General features: G+C 36.8%; 1 protein-coding gene across 5 annotated transcripts in view; it reads left to right on the top strand.

The window, feature by feature from the left end:
• The window catches only part of DNAJC5B (DnaJ heat shock protein family (Hsp40) member C5 beta), a 113,179-nt gene extending 100,259 nt beyond the window's left edge, over positions 1 to 12,920 (top strand). For 4 of the 5 annotated variants that reach the window (XM_045075729.1, XM_004772959.3, XM_045075730.1 and 1 more), the window contains one exon: positions 10,415 to 12,920. In XM_045075729.1, coding sequence (XP_044931664.1) covers positions 10,415 to 10,509 — 95 coding nt within the window. In that variant the 3' untranslated portion in view covers positions 10,510 to 12,920. Of the gene's footprint in view, positions 1 to 3,864; positions 5,697 to 10,414 lie in introns of those variants that run through there. The other variant, XM_045075731.1, reaches the window with a different exon arrangement.
• Positions 12,921 to 22,231: the final 9,311 nt, after the last annotated feature.

The raw sequence follows: 22,231 nt of genomic DNA, 5'->3' as shown, positions 1-22,231 counted from the left end.
CCTCCTTTGCAGTTTTCTTTTCTGGAACAGAAATTTATAGTTGGTGCCAAATTCCACCCAGGTTTCCTTCCTACAGGATGACTGGTGATAAATCTGTGTGCCTCTCACTGTTCTCAGTTCTGACACCCCAGAGTTAACCAATTCCATTGCAGAGGTCATATTCTAGACTAAGCAAAGCATGATTTCACTTGACTGTGTTACTAAGAATCCTTAAGCAAAAGGAAAAGCTTTATTCCATGCCCAAACATTTAAAAGCTCTATGCAGAGTTGATCCAAGCTTTAGAGGGCCAGACACTTAACACATCTTGGGCAGTGCTCCTTAAGAAAAAGAAAAAGCACAAAGTTACAAATACAAAATTAGGTCTGAAAGCAAATATTTGTAATGAGAAAAGGAAATCACAACAAATTGCAAAGCTTAAAAACTGAAGATACCGTAAATATCACAACGTCTAGAAAAATAACAATAGTTAGCTGCCAGGCACACCTCTGTAATACTGTCCCCCTATGTTTTCTGGATGCACTATTCTTTGACTGCCTCTTCATTTAACAATAATTTTGGAATATCATTTTCTATAGGAAGAATAGAAAATTCTGTTCTTCCTCTAGCATGTTTGATCAAAATTTGTTTTCTCTCATGGTTTTATAACTCATTAGTAATAATGTCTAAATTCTTAGGGAGAGCTATTAAATTTGGGAAGACTAGTCTATTTCATCTATAAGGCATAAGATTGGGAAGAATTTTTCGCAGGCCACTTTTTCAGTCTGCACATTTCCAACTTTGTTTCCCCTCCATCACCCCTTCAATACCAGAGCCCCCGGGCACAATCATACAGGGTGACATCCCCTCTGCCACGGATTTTCATGTCTCCCCAGCAAGTGAACTGGCATAGGGAGCTATAGGAGTATTTCTCAAGCCATTCCTATGCCAGTATGGCTAGCAAAAACTAACTATATACAGATTTGCTGCAAACCACAAAAACATATGCCACTAAACTCAAATGAAGCTTATCTCTCAACTCTCAACTCATCCCCCAAATATCCCCCCTCTGTTGCCCCTCATCAAAAAGAAATGTATGATGGAGGGAAAATCAAAGTGGAAAAAGACCCTGTTTTGGCTGATTATGGTTAAAACACCTTACTTTTGCAAATCTACACAAATATAAGTACTTTGCTTATATTTGCTTATATTTCTGAGGACCCCAAGGACCCTCAGAGAGCTCTGCACAAATAGAGATCCCTGGAGGTTCAATTTCATTGACCTTATTGTAAATTCACTACCGCTCTTCAGTCTAACATTTCATTATGAAAATTTATGCCTTATTTGCAGCTAGGTATACTAGCTTCAGATTTTTACTCCATGAATTCAGAGACTTAATGTAGTTTACAGATAGAATTAGTGTAAGTTAGGTCTTAGAAAGATGAAAAAGCAGATTCCATGTGAAGATTTCTGGACTGTGATCCAATAAATAGAATGTGGGCTCTTCTGTTCTACAAAAGAAGGGGACCCACTTAGAGTTGTTTAAGAAAATACACTTGAGGTGGCATGTCTGGGTAGTTCAGTCACTTGAGCGCCCAGCTCTTGGTTCCAGCCCAGGTCATGATCTCAGGGTCCTGAGACTGAGCCCCAAGTCGGCTCAGTGGTGAGTGTGCTTAAGATTCCCTCCCTCTGCTCCACCCTGCTTGTGCATGCTCTCTCTCTAAAATGAATTTTAAGAAAACAGAAAATATACTTGAAAGCAGTTACTAGTCATTCAGATATCAATCTACTCAACACAAATGATAAGCAGCACACATCCAGGTGGTGAGTATTAGAGAGGGCATGGATTGCATGGAGCCCTGGATATGGTGCAAAAACAATGAATACTGTTATACTGAAAAGAAATAAAAAATTAAAAATAAATAAATAAAAGATTTGAGTCCATTAGAAGACATTGGTGAGCCCTGGGGCTTTAAGACTTTTTTTCCAATGATTCTGAAATTTAAAAAAATATGGCAAACATTTTCTCACTTAGGGAATTCTTAATTATCTTACATTGAATCTAAACATAAAATCTTAGGAATTTCGAGTTGGAAGAAATCCAAATAGTCAACCCTCACCTCCCCAAAACTTTTCTAGCAGACTGTTGCCTAGCCTCATTTGAAAGTTGCCAATGGTGGGGAGGTTTGGGACCTTGTATAAAAGTAAGATATTCATAAAAATTCAATAACTTCAGAAGAATACAGAGTCAAAAGCAAATTTACACCAACATCCTGGTACCAGCTCCCCAAGGATAACAACACTTTAAAAAAATTTTTATGTAAATATATATGGGGTTTTGTTTTACAAAACTGTTACCATGTCGACACATATTTTCTGCTTCTTTGCAGAGCAAAAATTCTGATGAACAAGCTGTCAAATTTTTAAGTGGATTATGCTTTTAATGTCATGTCTAAGAACTTTTAGCCTAACCCTAAGTCATGAAGATTTTTCTCCAATGTTTTCTAAAAGTGTTACAGTTTCATGTCTAATATTTTGATCTATGACCTATTTTGAGTTCATTTTTGTTTATGGTGTGAGACTTTGGTCAGCTTTTTATTCTTGCACATGGAGCGTAATTGTTCTAACACCATTTGTTGAAAAGATTATCCTTTCTCCATTGAATTGTTTTGCCCCTGTCAAAAATCAATTGGCCATATTTCTATGGCTTATTTGTGGACTCTCTTCTGTTCCATTGAGCTTTGTGTCTATCCCTTCACCAATAACACACCATCTTGCTTTCTGAAACTTTAAAGTAAGTCTTAAAATCAGCTAATGTGATTCCTCCAGCCTCATTCTTTTTCAAAACTGTTTTGGCAATTCTAGTTTGTCTTTCCATATATGTTTTGGTATGAGTTTGTCTAAATCCACAGAAAAATACCAATTTTTAAAATTAGAATTGCATTAAATTTGTGTATTAATTTGGAAAAAATTGAAATCTTTATTACTATGTTGAATCTTCCAATCCCAACACAATATGTGTCTATACTTATAGGTCTCATTTGATTTCTTTTATGAGTGTAGTATAGTTTTCAGCATACAGAGATGGTATATGTTTTGTTAAGTGGGTACCTAAGTATTTCATTTTGGGGAGGACTATTAGAAATGGCATTAGTTTTAATTTGGGTTTCCAATTGTTCATCACAAATATTTACAATCATTTTCATGTATTGACTTTGTATCTTGTGTTCTTGCTAAGTTCACTTACTAATTTGTATTTTTGTGTGTGAATTCTTTGGGGTTATCTATGATGAAAATTATGTCATCTGCAAAAAGGAATGGTCTTATTTCTTCCATTCTAGTCTGCATGCCTTTTATTTCTTTTTCTTGCTTTATTGCACTGACTAGGATTTCCAACATTTTGGTTTATTGTTCTGCTGTCACCATTTTGAAATTCTTAGCTTTTGAATTGGGTAGGCCACATTTTCATTTTGGATTGGGTTTTGTAGTTATATAGCCAGTACTGCTGAAATAATTTCCCTGTATGGACTACAGATACTTATTTCAAGCTTGATACTCACTGGTAAGGAATAGAATAAAATGCCTCCACAGCATAATACCCTGTTTATAGGGAAGACTGAAGCTAACTGAGATGATAAGGTGGGGTGTGGAGAAGTAGGTGGAGCGTGGGTTTTATATTATCAGTCTAAATGCTATGCTACAGATTATACTGTGCTTAGAGATTTGGCCTGTGTATTAAGATTATGACTGAAAATTTATTTTTCATATGTGAGTATTAATTTTTGAAAAAGTATGGTTAACATTTCTTACATTATTCTGAATTTAATTTCCAGAAGTGCCAAGATAAAAAGTATAATAAAACTAATATGAGATTATCCTCTCTCCAGAATAAAAGTTAGAGCTGCTTTGTCCTTATGGCCTCCTTATGTCTAACTATACTAACAAAGAAGAAGAAGGAACAGGAGCTAACTAGAGGAAAGTATTTCTGATTTGCTCAAACCTCACTTTTAAGGACACATTATAGAACACTGTACATGCCTCTAAATTTATGAAAATCCAAATTTAAAATATCAAACTTTTTAACCAACTGACTTATTAAAAAAACATTAGAAATATTTTTCACCTACCTTGAGATATTTAATAATTCTAGTTTTATATCTAAAGTCTATAATTTTTCTTAGGTTTTTTTAATTAAGTGCATATTTCAAATATGCCTACTCCTCAACACTGGTTAAAGTCCAAGATACCTTTTGATGCTATAAAATAGTACCAGTTTCTGTTTGAGAACAGTGTTATAGGATTTGGTAGTAGAAAGGAAAGGTCGACTTTAATTATGGTTTCTCTTTCAACTATGTGAAAGGGTATAATCCAGCTTCTACCCTTAGGAAATAAAGGGGGGAAGTTCAGTGGCATCTTCAATGTTCACTGGAAACTATGGGACTTGTAACTGGCTATCCTTCTCTTTCTCAAAATAAAGATATACCCCCAGTGGGATCCTAGGAACACCAGGAAATGCTATTATTCTTCTGAATCAATAAGGATTAAATAGAAAAAAGTGTCTAGGGGGAGATCATCACCCTCTTTTTTTTATCTTGGAAAATTTGAAACTTGAAAGCTAAAGGTTATGGACACCAGCTGATTTCCCTAGCCAAGAGAACTTTGTAAGCCATCTTGAGGTATCCTGTTTCCTGGGACTCTGTGTCTGTGTATGTGAGAGAGACAGACAGACAGATAGTGTAACAAGATACAGTAGCAAGAGCATAAATGAGAACCAGTTATTTCTAAACACCCTGGTGAAAACAAACCAAGAATACAATAGCTAAATTCAGGTGTTGGTTGGTTTGTTTTTCCCCCCAAACTGAAGGCAATGGACTGAAAACTTCCATTTAAATCCTAAAGCTTTGGGGCAATCATGATTTCTCCATTTTTTTTTTTTTGAAGGAGAGGGAATAAGATACGTAAAGAGAATAATTTATAGTGTTGACCTTGGATCTAAAAATATGAAATACAGTGATAGAAAAAAAATCTATTGATTACTTAACTGTTCTTGATACTCACCTGGATAAAACCCAAATAAATTCACAGCCACTGAGTTGAAAAGGCCATATGGCTTGTAATTAGACTCTTGCTTTCAGCCAAGATATTGAGACATTTATTATATTTCCTCTTCAGCATCCATCACATATTGCTGTCCAGGAAAAGGGCACAAGAAAGAGATTAAATTCACCTTCCTTTTGTTTACCAACCAGTAAGCATCATCAAGGCTCTGGGCCAGGGGATCAAGACGAGTGAGTCTGCTCAGAATGTGACCCCCAAAGTGGCTCAAAGTGGAGGGGTTTCTTCAATTTTTGGCTACCAAGGTTCAGTGAGCAAATTTACTAGACAGGCTTATCCACCTAGCTTTTCCACAGCAAACATAAGTTGAGCACTTCATATTTTTAGACATTTTTTCTTCATCAATTAAGACGATCATGATTTTTCTCCCTTAATCTATTAACGTGAAGAATTATATAAATTATTTTTCCAATGTTAAGTCTTATAGTCTTGAGTACCCAATGCAGTCATAATTTTTCAACTATTTTATTTTTTAATGAAATGGGTTTGCTGATGTCTTGTTTTAGATGTTTGTATCTATGTTAATGATTGAGATTGCTCTACAATTTTCCTTTCTTGAACTTTCTTTATAGAGTTCTATACCAAGATTATGCCTCATGAAATAAATTACAACCTATTCCTTCTTTTTAAACTTTTCTTAAAGAGTTTGTATATTACTGGATTTCTTTCTTTCTACAGGATTTTATAGGACTTTTTGGGCTAATGTGCAGTTGTACAAATTTTAGATTACTGATTCAATGTATTTAATGTTTATAGGCCATTTAGATTTGCTATCTTTACTTAAAAATTCGTTCTTCAAAATTTCTTATAACCTTTCATGCGTCTATAGGATCTGTATTACTATCCCATTTTTCATCCCTTATATTGCTTATTTCTGCTTTTTGATTTTTAGCCTTTCTATCAGATTTTTGAAAATGTAACTGGTTTTCCCAAATAACTTTTGGGTTTGGTTCTTAGGTATATATATTTAAATTTTTATTCTTTATTATTTCTCTTAATTTATTGTTAGTTTTCTAACTTGTTAATTTTTATACTACTTAATTTCCAAACCTCCTTTTAGGATAGTAAGCATTTACAGTTGTAATTTTTCCTATAAGTACCATTTTAGTGTCCCATGTGTTTTTATATTGTTCTTAAAATATGAGTTCTAAATATTTTCTAATTTCCATTATAATTTTTTCCTTGATATATACATTGGGCCTATATGTGTCTTTTTTTTAAATATTTTATTTATTTATTTGACAGAGATCACAAGTAAACAGAGAGGCAGGCAGAGAGAGAGGAGAGAAAGCAGTCTCCCTGCTAAGCAGAGAGCCCAATGCAGGGCTCAATCCCAGGACCCTAGCTGAAGGCAGAGGCTTTAAATCCCGGAGCCACCCATGTGCCCCTAGGCCTATATGTGTCTTAATTTGTAAACATATGGGGATTTTTCAGGTTCTTTATTGTTGTTTGTATCTAATTTAACTGCACTGTGATCAGAAATTATGGGAAACATGATGCAATATTTGAAAATATCTTGAGGCTTGCTTTACATCTTAGAACTTAATTTTTATAAATGTTCCACATGGCTCCAAAATAATACATTCTGTATTTTTTAAGGTTCACTGTTCCATTTATAACTATTAAATAAACCCAATTTTTATATGTACTAATTCACTAGGGCTGCTGTTTACAAAGTACCACAGAGAGGGTGCCTTGAACAACAGAAATTTATTTTCTCATAATTCTCAAGGTTAGAAGTCAAACTTTAAGGTGTCACGGGGGCAGGGTGCCTGGGTGGCTCAGTCAGTTAAGCCTCTGCCTTTGGCTCGGGTTGCTCCGGTAATGATCCCAGGGTCCTGGGATTGAGCCCCACATTGGGCTCTATGCTTGGTGAGGAGCCTTTTCCCCCACTCTCTCTCTCTGCCTGCCTCTCTGCCTACTTGTGATCTCTGTCAAATAAATAAATAAAATCTTTTAAAAAAAAAAAAGTAAGGTGTCAACAGGGTTGACTCCCTCTGAGGCCACTCTTCTTGGCATTAGATGGCCATTTTCTCCTCATGTCTTCACATAGTCTTCCCTCCATGTATCTGTGTCTTAATATCCTCATCTTATAATGACATCAGTTATATTGAATGAATGCCTACCCTGAACCTCTTTTTAACTTAATTACCTCTTTAAAGACCATCTCTCCAAATATGATTCACATTAGAGGTACTGGGGGTTAGAACTTCAACATATGAACTAGAGTGGGGAGGCAGAGTGTTTAACACAATTTAGTTCACAACATTATCCTTTTCAAATGTTTTATATTCTTAAGTATTTGTTTGTTTCATCAGTTACTGAAAGAAGTGTTCAAATCTTCCACTGTGATGATGAATTCTCAATTTTTCTATAAGGTTCTGTCAATTTGGGTTCATGTGTTTTGAGGCTATATTAGTGTATATAAGCCTAGAACTTTAATAGCTATTTGGTGAATTACTCTTTAGCTCTATCAATGTTTTGTCTTTTGTCTGTTAAAATATAGTTCGATTAGCTTTCTTTTTAGTAGTGTTTGTATGATAAAGATGTTTACATCTTTTTACTTTCAACTTTATTTTTTTGCCCTGTTTTTTGTTGTGTATTTTATAAACAACATATGGTGGGGGTGGGATTTCAGTTTGAGAACATTTTTCTTTTAAATAAGGTATTACGTCCATTTGTATTTATTATAATTAATGATACTTTTTTTCCTGCTAACTTACTCTTTTATGAGAGCTAGTATAGCACGGTTTTTAAGAGAACAGACTCTAAGAAATACTGTTTAGGTTTGAATACCAGCTCTATTACTGACTACCTGAGTAACTAGGTCTAGATACTTATAATTAGTTATATTAGTTATTACTTTATTATTTAATTATCACTTTAAATTGACTTTTTTTCCTTTTTTCTTTTATAACAATTCATATTTCATTTCTTTCCCTCCTCTAGTTTGGAAATTATTTTCTCTGCCCTGTTCTTTTAGGGTTACCCTAAACATTCATTAAGCATACTTGTTATCAAAGTTCAAAATTAATTCTTATCTTCACCCCCTCCTGAACAATACAAGAAATTTGTAACAATTTAACTCTGATCACTTCCTTTTTGAGTTATATACTATTCTTTTCTTCTAGTTTTATCTTAATTTTAATTATTATTACTGTACATAGTCAACAGTCACTTATTTTTATTCATAGATCCAACATTTCTTTACTAATCATTCCTTTTACAACACAAATTTTCCATCTACTAACACTTTCTTTGTGCCTGAATTACATCTTTTAAATTGAATCTGTTGGTAACACAATTTCCATATGTATTGTCTGAAAATGCCTTTATATTATGTTTTTTAAAAAAGTAACAGTAAGACAGTTTGGAAACAAATTTAAGTTGATATCTTCTTTTAGCATATTAAAATTATTCCATAGTTTTTGGCCTTCCATATTTGCTATTGAGAAGTAAGATTGCTGTTAAAACCATTGTCTTTGAGGGGTGTCAGTTAAGCACCCAACTCTTGATTTTGGCTCATGGATTTAGGCTCAGGTCATGATCTCAGGTTGTAAGATAGAGCCCCCTGTAGAGCCCCACACTGAGCTCCACATAAGGCTCTGTGTTGGACATGGAGCCTGCTTAAGATTCTATCTCTCTGCTCCTCCCCACTCACTCTCTCTAAATAAATAAATAAATAGTCTTTAGTGTTTTTCAAAGTCACTAAGATGTTTTAAATGTGAGTTCTTGGGGCACCTGGGTGGCTCAGTGGGTTAAAGCTTTTGCCTTCGGCTCAGGTCATGATCCCAGAGTCCTGGGATCGAGCCCCAAATCAGGCTCTCTGCTCAGCAGGGAGCCTGCTTCCCTTCCTCTCTCTGCCTGCCTCTCTGTCTACTTGTGATCTCTGTCACAAAGTAAAATCTTTAAAATAAATAAATAAATAAATAAATAAGAGTTCTTCTTTAATTTACCCTGATTCTTGAATCTGTGGATTGTTGCCTTTCTAGAAAATTCTCAGCCACTGAATCTTTAAATATTGCCTCTAATCTTTTCTTTTACTTTCTTTATGGAAGTTTTATCAGATGTGTTAGACTATATCATTCTATTTTTCATGTCAACCTCTCTCTTTTTTTTTATGTTTCTCTGTGTGACATTCTGATGAATCTCTGATCTGTCCTCTCCTTCATTAATTGTCTCTTTAGCTGTTAAACCCATTCATCAGGTTTAAAATTTTCAGATATTTTGAACTCAAGTTCTTTTGCATTAGTTTCAAAATCCACTTGATCACTGAAATTCATCTAATTTTTTTAACAAATTCTGTGTCTTACAAGTGCAGGATTTGAAGTCCTTTTGGGTCTCATCTGACCTTCCATTGTTTCTACTAGCTCTTAGTGTACATTGTTTTTGTGTGTAATCTTTTACTCTTTCCTTCTCAATATTTAAATCTTTCTGTCTTTTTACTCAATTCATGTTTCTTATAATTTTTTTGTTAGTTTTTGAGGGTTTCTATTTCTCTAATTATTTCTATCTCTATCTCCCCTTTCTATTCATTTTTATCTTGAGTTCATGTGTGTTACCAATACTTCAGTGATTCTCTGAGGTCTGGGTTGAAGATGGGGCCATTCTTTTCTGGTAGGTACTTGGGATTACATCTTATATTGGACCATTTTAAATTAAACTATCAACTGAGGTTTCTTAGTACATATAGATATTTAAATTTGTTCTGCCAATATGTGTGCTCATTGTCTTACCATTAAATATTTGTAGGGGAGCTCTTTTCTCTTTCACTTGAGCAACAAAGCTCAAGACTAACAAATTTCCTTGTAGATATAGGGGTATGGGGATTTAGATAGTGCATGCCATTTTGGATACCAGCTCTATGTGGGGAGCTTCCTATTAGATTGTCATCTAAGCAAGCTCTGGGCTTTGACCTCTGTCCCAAACAGGACCACATATGTCATTGTACACTGAACAACTTTAGGGGGCATCTTTCATACAGATATATACTGGGGTCTATATGACCTATGAGGTGGACCTGTCCTTATCCCCCACAAGATGGTGAAAACTAAAGCTCCAGTTCACCTGGTTCAGCAATTGCCTCAAGTTGAAAGCAGAGTTTAGTGCTTTAATTTTATAATTCTATAACTGACAGAACTTAAGAGTAAAGACAGTGTCTTCTCCCTTTTGAAGCTCTTTAAAAGGCAGGCATCCTCAATATCTTAAGAAATGAATTAGTTTGCCAATAATCATTTCAACAAAAATATCCACCACTTGCCCCATTAAGGGAAATGTAATATGATCAGAGGGTATTTATTGCTTTGCTTTGTTTATTTTTAGATTTGGACTTTCCAGTTGTTCTCCAGCCTACAAATGCAAATGAGAAAACACAGCTAATCAGAGAAGGACCTCGAAGTTATTGCACAGACTCTTAATATTGAGACCATTGGGGGTCCACAAGTATCCCCTCTTGATTCAGCCATGTCTCCAGGTGGTCATGGGTGGAGCAGGGTAGGGGACATGAAATGCTGTGAACTTTTCCACATTCATATTTTATTTTTTAGGTTAGGAAAAGATGATTGCTACATAATTTTCTCAGTATGCAGTCTCACTCTTTGAGTAGAATTCCTAATGAAACACATTCCATTTTGATGAATAAAAGCCTGAAGAATTGTTTTATGCTCCTTGCATGAGGTAAGATGGTGGCACTGGACAGGCCATCTGAGCCAGCCCTTTCTGTGACCCAGATCTAATTCCTTACAGACTAAAGTAGCATTCCAAACAGAAGCCACAATTCATCTATTTAACTGAATGCAATATTCCTATCTGCCACAAATATCAGCAAAATATACATGGAAACTTAAAAGGAATTTTGTGTGTGTGTGGAGATTTTCCCCTGTCGATATCTAATAAGGCTACAGAAATATTTCAAGAGGCAGGAAGAAATTATTAGGTAAAAAAGACAAATCACTTAATTTTAAAGTATATCTTTGAAAGATTAAAAGTTGTCATTTACTGAAAACTGATGAGTAAAACCAGGAAGAAACAGTTTTTGTATACTTTTAGACTGGCATAAAAAACAAAAACAAAATTTCAACCTGGTCAAATGTTATAAATGACCCAGGAAACCATACCGAGCCCAAAACAGCTGCCCAAAATATGTTGACCATTTTTAAGTAAAAACAATTACTGTACAACTGACCTAGATTAAACAGAGTCAGGAAAAGAAACATGTAGGGTAAAAAGTAGAATTCTAAACTCTACAGCCTAACTTTAGATTTAAAGGCATTTCATTTATACCATTTTTGGTGAGAATAATTACATTGACCAGAAAATGCTCAGTTCTGTGCATGTTGAACAATGAAGCTCAAAGGTCATGTCTGCATTTACTCTTTGATCCTTATATTCATTATGTGGTCAAAGTCATGTCCTTAAACCATGTTTTAAAATAGTATAGAAAGTGTTTTTTCTCAGTCTTTTATATAATATTGCAGCTTTCAAGATCTTGTCATGTTTTTATATAATATTGCATGAAATGCCATTTTCTTTTTTGTTTCTTTTTCCCACCACCACCACCAAATTACAGTCAACTGAGCCTAAAATATTGTAAGTGAAAACTGGTGTTACAGCTCTGACAAGTCTGAAGTCATTAAAACTGTACTTTAACTCTTGAGTTACTGGAATGTTTTTTAATCGACAATCAAGTACAAAAAGCCCTGGCTGGAAAGTTAGGAAACCCGGTTCTAATCTAAACTCTCACTACCTAGCCCTGTGACCAAGTGAGATGAGAATTATATGGCTAATTATATGGCTCTATGACTCCGTTACTTGCTCTGACCACCTTCCAAGTTGCTGTAAGACAGGATGAAATGTCTGAGGTAAAAGAACTCTACAAAGTCAAGTGTTCGACAAATATGAGGTGGTTTTACATGAATTTGTATAAGTTTATACACAGACAAATATAATGTGATTTCTTATGCAGATAAACTCTTACCCAGAAAAACTCATGAAGATCCGTAGTACTAACAGTGACCGGCAAGAGCTTGGAACTCTGTATTCAACAAACAAGTGCTACTTTCCATTTGAAGGGAACATGGGATAAATAGCCCTGTCTGTGGTAATTTGAACCACTACATTTCCTTCCTGGAGTCTTTTTAAGCAAAAAGGTCAGGACTATTTTTGAATTGCAACCTGTAAATCACAAAGGTCCTTTTTCTCTCCCAGACATCATTTTTCTTACATGGAATTTTTTACTGCTACTCCCAGCTTGTCCAGAGCACTGGTACAAGCATAGAAAGATGAGAACAGGGCATGAATCAGAATCAGAGTCAGATGGTGGAATTAAATTCATAAAGGGGTTCTTGTTAATGTTCCCCACAAAGGGCTAATTACTGATTACAATGATGTGTGGTAAATGTTAAGGACATGAATGTGTATGAATGAGGAAACCCATCTACAGAATGCCCCTTAGCTACATAGAAACGAGGATCAACCCTTCATCTGAGGAGAGGCCACTTAGTATCATGTGGGATTCATCAGAAGCTGTTGCCCAGAGTCACCGGTTATTCTGAATCCATAAGCATCTTAGCAGAGAAGCACCAAGAAGAAACATGCTCGTTATGAACAAGCACTTCAGTGGCTTACCACCTAGTCCTGGGCTTCAGGTTATCAGGTAAAAAAATTTGTGTAAGTTTTCAAAGTTCCTCCATTTATTTTTTTGCTGTTTTACATAACATAATTTTTAAAAGTATGCATTTTTCTTTACCAAATTACGTATGTCTTAATTCTTTGAGAATAAATGACATTCTAGTTCTACATCTTAAATGGTATGAATGTTAAATCACATTTGATGTTTCCTAGCCTGGAAATACACCCACCTGGTAGTGCACTGCTTGATTGTTTTATCTACACAGAGGGTTCTACTTAGGGCTACATAATCTTTGTAGCTGGCACAATGATGCCCCCTCCAAGATGTACTTATCCTAATTCCCAGAACTAGTGACTATATCACCTTTTATGGAAAAAGACACTTTGCAGAAGAAGTCATTGTCAAGGATTCTGAGATAGGGAGATTATCCTGAATTGTCCAAGTAGGCACAGTCTAATCACATAGCTCTCAAAAATGGAGAATATTTCCTGGCTATGAGAGAGATGGGGCTCTAGAAGGGTGCCTGAGTAGCTCAGATCTTAGAGTCCTAGGATCGAGCCTTGCACTGGGCTCCTTGCTCACTGGGGAATCTGCTTCTCCCTCTGTCTCCCAACTCTCATTCTCTATCTCAAATAAATAAATAAAACCCTTAAAAAAAAAAAAAGAATGATCAGAGTTATGCTTTGAAGTTAGAGAAGGAAAGGGGCCATAAATCAAGGTAAGCCGGCAACCTCTAAAAGCTGGAAAATCAGCTTAAAGATATGGATTCTGGGGGTGCCTGCGTGGCTCAGTGGGTGGCTCAGTGGATTAAAGCCTCTGCCTTCAGCTCAGATCATGATCCCAGGATCCTGGGATTGAGCCCTGCATCAGGCTTTCTGCTCAGTGGGGAGCCTGCTTCCTCCTCTGTTTCTCTGCCTGCCTCTCTGCCTACTTGTGATCTCTGTCAAAAAAATAAAATCTTAAAAAAAAAAAAACAAAAACAAAAATGGATTCTGCTCTGGAGCCTCCGGAAAAAAAAAAAAAAAAAAAAAAAGCAGCCCTGCTACCACCTTGATTTTTGCCCAGTAACAGCCATGTCAAACTTCTGACCTTCAGATTGTATGAGTTCAACACTGAGTCAATGCTTCTCACTTGTTTCTTTATTGTCCTCATTCCTTTTTCTAGATTTATTTTTTTCATTCCTTCATCCTGAGAGTCCAGCTTCATTTTCTCCTCTGTCCCTTCCATTCCCTGTTTCTCAGTACTGCATCTCCTTTCCTGTTCTCTCTTCTCCCACTCCTGCCTTTCTTCGGTTTGACACTTACCCCCTCCGTTTTAGTCTCCTAATCTCTCCGCTGGCCACTATCAAGTACATCTCCATATTTACTGGTCTTTTACAAAAATTGAACTATTGTAAATTTACCCCTAACCAGGGGTCAGGGAGAGAGAGCAAACAATATTCTTATAAAGGAATGTCTCCACCCCCCCACACCCCTGGCTCCAAATTCAAGCCAAACAATCATAATGCTAATAGACCAGAGGGAAACAAGCATTGTTCAAACAATTCTGAGTATATTAACAAATAGAAATAATTTATATTGACCACATTCATTATTTGAATGCATGACCAGGTAATTTGAGACATTGTTTTGTCCTCAGTAAGACTCAAAGGAATGAGGGTTCTTCTTCTGAGATTCTTCTTAAAAAGGTCACTTCCTTGCTACAGTGACCTTGGAGGTTAAAAACAAAGGTAGAGAGACACCTGAAAAACGACCACCCAGGCTTTTGCTTGGTTGCTTGGGTGCTTAGACTGTGAGAAGGGCTTTTAGAAAGATATTTGCTGAAACTGAGGAAGAGAAGGAGCCCTATCATGAGGGACCTCTAAAGATGGGTTTGGGAGTTTGGGGGGAATTCCCAGAGTACCCCATATCTGGGTATGTTAGAGTAGGCAGGTATTAGATTCTAACAGAATACATGGAGCCCAGCAATGAGGAATTCATGGCCAGCTATCAGGAAAGTAAGAGCCCTGTCCCGGCAGCACTCCACAAGAAGTCAGATCAAACCATACAGGCCCAAGTTGGTGGGTGCCAAGACAAGAAACTCCTGACCAAATAAGGAAGAAAAGGCCAAAACCCTGCTTCCAAGAAATTCCTCCCCAAGTAAGGAATATTCCACCCTGTAGTTTGCAAGGGTCAATAAAGGATAGAAACCCAACCCCCAGGGTGCACAATGCTCTCTTCGGGTAGCCTGCTCTAATATCTGGGGAATATACTTGAGCTTTAATAAACTTTCCCACTGTGTCACTCACCTACTGTGTTGTGTATGTCCTTGAATTCTTCCTCATGAGAAGACTAAGAACAGTCAGCATCATCTTTGTGATGGGCTGGGTCAAGGCTCTAGAGCCCAGGGTCTCCCCAGTTCACTGTGAACATGACCACAGGGGAGAGCTCCTTTGATGAGATAACACTTAGATGCCTGGGTGACAAAATTAAATCTTGGCTGCTTAACCATAACAAAGGATTCCTGTACCCACACCTGGCCCCTCAAAGAAACCATGTAGGGTTGAACACAGAGACCTCAAGAGCAACCAGGCTAGAGTAAGATGAGGGACTGGAAACATACTCGAAGACAGAAACACGGGGATCCCATACATCCCTAGGGATTGGGGGTCAGGGGGAGACTCTCAAAACATGACTGAGGGGGCACCTGGGTGGCTCAGTGGGTAAAGCCTCTGCCTTCAGCTCAGGTCATGATCTCAGGGTCCTGGGACTGAGCTCTGTGTCAGGCTCTCTGTTCTACAGGGAGCCTGCTTCCCCCACCACCACCCCCGCCGCCTCTCTCTCTGCCTGCCTATCTGCCTACTTGTGATCTCTGTCTGTTAAATAAATAAAAATATGACTGCGGTAAAATTTCTCATTACCTTGTTAAACTTCAGCTGACAATTAATTTAGAACATGTAATGTATTTAGACTATGAAGAGACTTCCCCAAGATCTTTTCTCGAATGTCACTTCTTCATAGGCTTTCCCAGACCACTCTGTCTAGAACTGTACCCCACCTCATGCTTCCTATTCTATATTTTTTTACTTAGTACCTTTCACTAACATACTTTTTAATCTTGCTTATTGTCTGTCTCCCACACCATGAAAACAAAGATTTTTGGCTGTTTTTGTGTTCTGCTGAATCTCCAGTGCTTAAAATGCCTGACATATGATAGACTGCCTGGGAATAGTTGTCAAATGAGTAAATGTTTAACCTATGTCATAGAATAGAGAAATTCCTACCTGCTAGAAATTAAAAAGCTGCTAAAGCTTTAAGTTTTTAGGGAGGTTTAGTGGGGTTTTTTTTTGGCTTATTAATATGAATAATTCAATCAATATAAAATTAATGGTAGCTTGGCACCCTATCAAGCATCTGACCCAGTTCCAGTGTTATCTTTCTAAAAAATTTCAGCACCTGCCCTCCCTTACTCCTCATTAATATGAAGGCAAATCCACCTCCAGAGCAAAGTCCTCCTTCAAGAAAAACCTTTATTTGAGAAACAAAGTTCTCCTTTCCAAAACCCCTCTCTCTTAAGCAACTAAATAACATTGACCTGTATATTCATTCTGAGCAGTTCTAGACTACAAAGGGCCAGCAATTTAGATTATATCATGTATAACCAGATTCTGTATAATGAAGCCATTTCTAGACTGTAGATGGCTCAAATTAGCAGTGACTCGCAGAATGACAACTTACAGGCAAGAGTTTACATCTGTATTTTACGCAGCACTAAAAACAAAATAGGAACTAACAAATGCCTATTGTTTGATGGGTTAATTATTTTTATTTATTTATTTGACAGACAGAGATCACAAGTAAGCAGAGAGGCAGGCAGAGAGAGAGATGGAAGCACACTCCCTGCAGAGCAGAGAGCCTGATGCGGGGCTCAATCCCGGGACCCTGGGATCACAACCTGAGCCGAAGGCAGAGGCTTTATCCCACTGAGCCACCCACGTGCCCCGACGGGTTAATTCTTACAACATGTGCCATTTCTGGGAAAAATCTTTCTCCAAAAAGAGACCTAACCATGCTCAGTGTCAAATAAATGGGAGTGACAGAACTTTCTGGAATTTTCATGCTGTTCAGAGCTGTCCCCAAGAAGCAAAACTAAATTCCCAGGATCAAATCAACAGTAATAGGACAGCTGTTAACACATTCTGCTTGTTGCTGGGGCTGCCGATCCAGTTTCCTAATAGCTGAAAATGTTATCAACTTCCCCAAGGCCTGAGAGCCCCTCAGGCACATCCTCATTGCCAGGTCCAGGAAGAAGGCATCTTACCTGGTGAAGGTTTTATCCTTCTGAGGAAGCTGGTCTGGTACCTAGGTAATCTCCACTCCTAAAATGGTGTCCAGATTCATCTCTTCTCAGAGAGCTACAATGCACTTAATTTTCTGGTGAAAAATAATTGGGGGAAAATTTTTAGTGCAGATTTTCACTATGGTTATGAAATTCTGACATTGTTTTTCTTAGAATGATCTATTCAGGCATGTATACATTAGCTATTTATTAAACTGGCATTTTTCAGGATTATGTATTATAATTGCAGAAAGCAGTATTTCAAATCTAACCTAGGTTTAAAAGAACCAGATGAAAGCCATCAGGAACTGAAACATATAATCAATATATAGATTAACATTAGCATAACAGTTTTATATAAAATACCTTTATTTCAAATGTTTCTTTAATGTATTTAGCATGGAATTTATCTTTTTAAGATTTTTTATTTATTCATTTGAGAGAGAGAGCACATACTTGCAGGGAGGAGAGTCAGAGGGAGAGGGAGAAGCAGATTCCCCACTGAGTAGGACACAGGACATGCAACTCAATCCCAGGATTTCACCCTCCTCCCCATCATGACCTGGGCCAAAGGCAGCTGCTTAACCAACTGAGCTATACAGGTGCTCCTGGGATTTATTTTTTAAACTCAATATATAGCATACTCAGAAAGTAAAATTTTAGCACCAAAACCTGAAAGATACAGTTTATTGTGAGTAAGAGGGAAAAGTTTTAATAGAAAATAAAATGATTCACTTCTCTGCTTGCCTTCTGCTTTTCTTTGTTCTCTCTTAGTCTTCTCTAGCACATTCCATCCCCCAAACTAAAGGATTTAAAAGGAGGTGGGAAGCGGTGGCTTTTAGGATCGCAGGAGCATTTGTATTCGAGCAAGATGATTTATTCTTTCATAATTAAAAATAAATATGTCAAATGAACAATAATAACAGAGTACTTAGTACTTGATATTGCCCTAAGAGCTTTTTATTCACTTTATATATATTAAATTTATATATGCACTTAATACACTATCTAAGGGGGCACCTGGGTGGCTCCAGTCTTTTGGAGGCATGACCTCTGCCTTCGGCTCAGATCATGATCCCAGTGTCCTGGGATCAAGCCCCACATCGGGCGCTCTGCTCAGCGGGGAGCCTGCTTCCTCTTCTCTCTCTGCCTACTTGTAATCTCTGTCAAATAAATAAATAAAATCTTAAACAAAAATACACTATCTAAGGGACAATCACTATCAGCATTACCATTCCCCATTTCCAGACTGACAAACAAAGCCACGGAAAGTTTAAGTAACTCCACCAAGATCACCCAGCTACTAAAGGGTAGAACAGGCCAGTCCTCAAATCCATGGTGTTAATAGCTGTACTATATTGCCTCTCCACCATGGTCTAATATTTCCAACTATGTTTATCCTTCCTGAAAATTAACTCTCTCCACCTTCCTGCCCAACTCTTTTCCAGAGTTCTCTTATTTTCAGAAAATATTCACTCTGTTTATTATGTACCTTTCTCCTTAACTGCCTTTTGTAGCTTATAATTCCCCTACGTAATCACCCGTTCTTAATTCTCAGTGTCTTCTTCAAAAGCAAATCCTCAGACTCAAAACCCCTGAATCTGAAAGAGCAAATTCCCCAACATTCCCCAACACTTCCTCTGTTGCTGCTTCCTCTTCCTCTTCCCTTCACCTCTTCCTCCTCCCTGCAGCATTGCTTTACTTGGAAAACCTATGTGACCTTGGTAGCAGTCTGTCATGTTCTCTGGTCTGACCAATAAATAATTGCAACGTTGGTCAAGTGAGTGAAAAGCTGGATTTTTACTTTAAAAGTCAGGGGCACTTGGGTGGCTTAGATGGGTAAGTGTCTGCCTTTGGCTTGGGTCCTGATCTCCTGGTTCTGGAATTGAGCTCAGCAGGGAGCCTGCTTCTCCCTCTCCCCCTGCTTGTGCTCTGCCTCTCTATCTCTCAGATGAATAAATAAGACCTTTTTTGGTCTTATTTATATATTTATATCTATATATTTATAGTGATTCTAGAATAGTTGATATTAGTAAACAATCCTGACTAAAAATTCTGGTAAAGTTCCTGCCATAATTTTCCAGGATTATAGACAGTGTTAAGAAAACTTTTAATATATTTATAAATAGCAAACACATATAGGGCACTATGTGTCAGATACTTTCTAAGTGCTAAGTATAGGTTAATTCATTTAAGCCTCACAGCAAATCTATGAAGTTGGTACTATTATTTCTCATTTTGCAGATGAGAAAATTGGAGCTGTTAACCTATAACTTTAATAATAAGAGAAACAGCATTTGGACTCAGGTAGTCTAGCTCTAGGGTCTATCTGCTTAATTATTATACCACCCTGGCACCATAAGACATTTGAATTCTGTAGAGTTAGCTACAGCTACTTATTTAATATTAAAACAGTCCTTATACTCAATATGCTTGAATTTGTCTCTCCCCTACTAAAAGTGAATGCTGTAGGTTAATACATTCCATTTCATTTCTCTGATTCCATAAGATTGGGATGAGAACATTTGCTATTATTAACAAGGCATCTCAATATCACTCATAAAATAGGATGTGTAATCTTTTCATGACTTTAATGATCTATTCATAATAAGAGTGATATTATACTCAATTTTTCTCCATTGTACAAAATAAGGTACAAATTATGAAGTTCCTATTAGTAAAAATGTACCATTATTTAATTTATATGTCTAAACTAGAAATACTTTATTACTTCTATATAGGAAATACAACTTGGTAAACAAATTTTTCTAAAGGAACTGGAACTTTTGTCTCCCACCATTTAAAATAAATGTGTGTGTGTGTGTGTGTGTGTGTGTGTGTTTTGCAGCAATTTATTTTGTTTCTGGTAGTCTTTGTCAATCTGCCATTGTGAAAAGCATGTACCCTCCATAATCTGGAGATCTACCTGTGCTTTTATTTTTCCTTTGGCACTCACCACAGATGAGCCTACTATAGATACCATTTATTGATATCTATATTATTGATAACTTATTGTCTGTCCTTCAAAATGTGTATTCCATCAGAGCAGAAGTTTGTGGTTGTTTTGCTTACTATTGCTCCCCAGCACTATAACATAGGTACATGGCACATAGTAGAGACTGAATAAATGTCTAGTAAAGGAATAAATACGAATCTCTGAAGAAAACCTCCCTGCAACATCTTTTCCCAACCCCAGCCCCCCTCTTCCCAAATCATACCTTTGGGAAAGACTGTATGAACAACATGACAGTTCTGCTTTTCCTGAGTGTGAAAGACTGCAGATGAACCTGAAGTTTTTATGGAGCCTTGGAATTGGATGGGTCAGTCTTGCAATCTCCCTGTAGTACAAATGGTTCCTGTTAACCTCCTTAATGGAGGTAGAGGCTGCAGGCTTGTCTCACTGAGATCTTTTGACACAGTGATTCATCATATAATTCAACATTTAGTTTGGCCTGAGAATACTATTAATCCTCATTATTCACAGATTCCATATTTTGCAAATTTCCCTATTTGCTAAAATTTATTTCATGGTCATTCACAATAATATATGTTAAATGTTTCCTAAACAACACATAAAACACATACTGATCACTTCAGAAAAATGTTGTGAACAGAGGTCCACAGGAACTTAACCTTGTATTTCCCATAGGAGCAATGGTTCTGTATTCACTAAACCACTGTTTGTGGTGACTATATAGAACATAACCACCACAAATAACATAAATACATTGTATCTTTCCTGGAGTTCTCTGGAATGATTCCCTTTCTGACTTTGGAAACTCTATCTCTGTGGTTTCTCACAACAAGCATATGTTCTCATTCCAATCTTGTGGAATCCTTGGAGATGGTACACATTTACAGAAAGTCATGGATGAGCACTGAGTAAACCTGAATTCAGCCCTGGTCACCCAATCTGGGAATCATCCTGAAGAAATTATTTAACATTTCTCAGTAGAGCTTTCTGCACTGTGGAATGGGTTCCTCAGCTGAAAAGAAGAACTTGAAAGTTCTTTCATGTGCATATGCGTAAGGTATTTTTCAAGTTGAACAATGTTTATTTCCTTCAGATCTCAGGGTATCATGAATAACTTGTGGAGCACCACTGCTAATTAACAAATCTTAGGGATTTGATCTTTGAGTTCTAGAAATAAGAAGAGAGCTCCCTTTAATAAATGGAACACTGGTAGTCCCAGAATGTCCTGGTTGTTGTCTAACCTTACCTAACATCAGAAACTGCCTTTCGACCTCCTTCCTCCTGGGAAGCAGTCCAGCAGTCCAGTCTGTCTAGTTCAAATGTCCATTTGACGACAGGGAAACCAACTAATGCTAAGGAGAATCCTGGCTGGTGACTGAGCTCTCATCTGCCATTACTCAACTCTGTTCCTGAAGGTAAGTCATTTCGTATCTTTGGTCATCAGTTCCTTCACTTCTAAGCAATTTTTATTAGATGATGATTATGAAACTGTTTCATAAACTGTTATATAAAATAACTTGCATATAGTGAAACAAAAAAATGCAAATAATACCAAAGAAAGCAAAAAAGAAAGCAAATTTCTTTTTCCTCACCAATACTATCTTAGTTTCCTAGGGTCGCCTCAAAAAATACCATAGACTGGGTGGCTTAAATAAAATGAATTTTTTCACAGTTGTGGAGGCTGGAAGTCCAAGATCAAAGTTTCAGTAGGTTTGATTTCTTCTAAGGACTCTCCTTGGCTTGCAGATGGCCACCTTCTTACTGTGTGTTCACATGGTTGTTTCTATTCATGCACATGTCTGGTGTTTCTATGTTCTAGTCTCTTCCTATAAGAATGAGAGTCATTCTGGATAAGGGCCCACCCTAATGACCTCATTAAAATCTAATTACCTTTTCAAAGGCCCCTATCTCCAAATATAGTTACATTCTGAGATACTGGGGCTGAGGGCTTCGGTATTAGAATTTGGAGAGGAGTAGGGGAAAATTAGTCCATAATACATGCCATCAATCTCCAAAATTGTACCATATTTTAGTTTGCTTTATATTTGGACCATGAATTCTTTATAAAGCTCTTTCCATTTTTTTTCAGAAATTTCTAATTATCTTTGGTTTGCAAAAGTGACATGCTTGACAGTATTTCTAAAGTCTTCCTAGTCCTTAATAACATTATTACTGTGAAAGAATCCAGTTTCTTTTTGAAAAATCATCTTTGTAGAAC

Source organism: Mustela putorius, unplaced genomic scaffold (genome assembly GCF_011764305.1).
Source record: "Mustela putorius furo isolate JIRA1106 unplaced genomic scaffold, ASM1176430v1.1 tig00000151_pilon_pilon_pilon, whole genome shotgun sequence".
Classification (NCBI taxonomy): domain Eukaryota; kingdom Metazoa; phylum Chordata; class Mammalia; order Carnivora; family Mustelidae; genus Mustela; species Mustela putorius.
The sequence above is the reverse complement of the archived record's forward strand: the minus strand, read 5'-3'. Positions and strand labels throughout refer to the sequence as shown.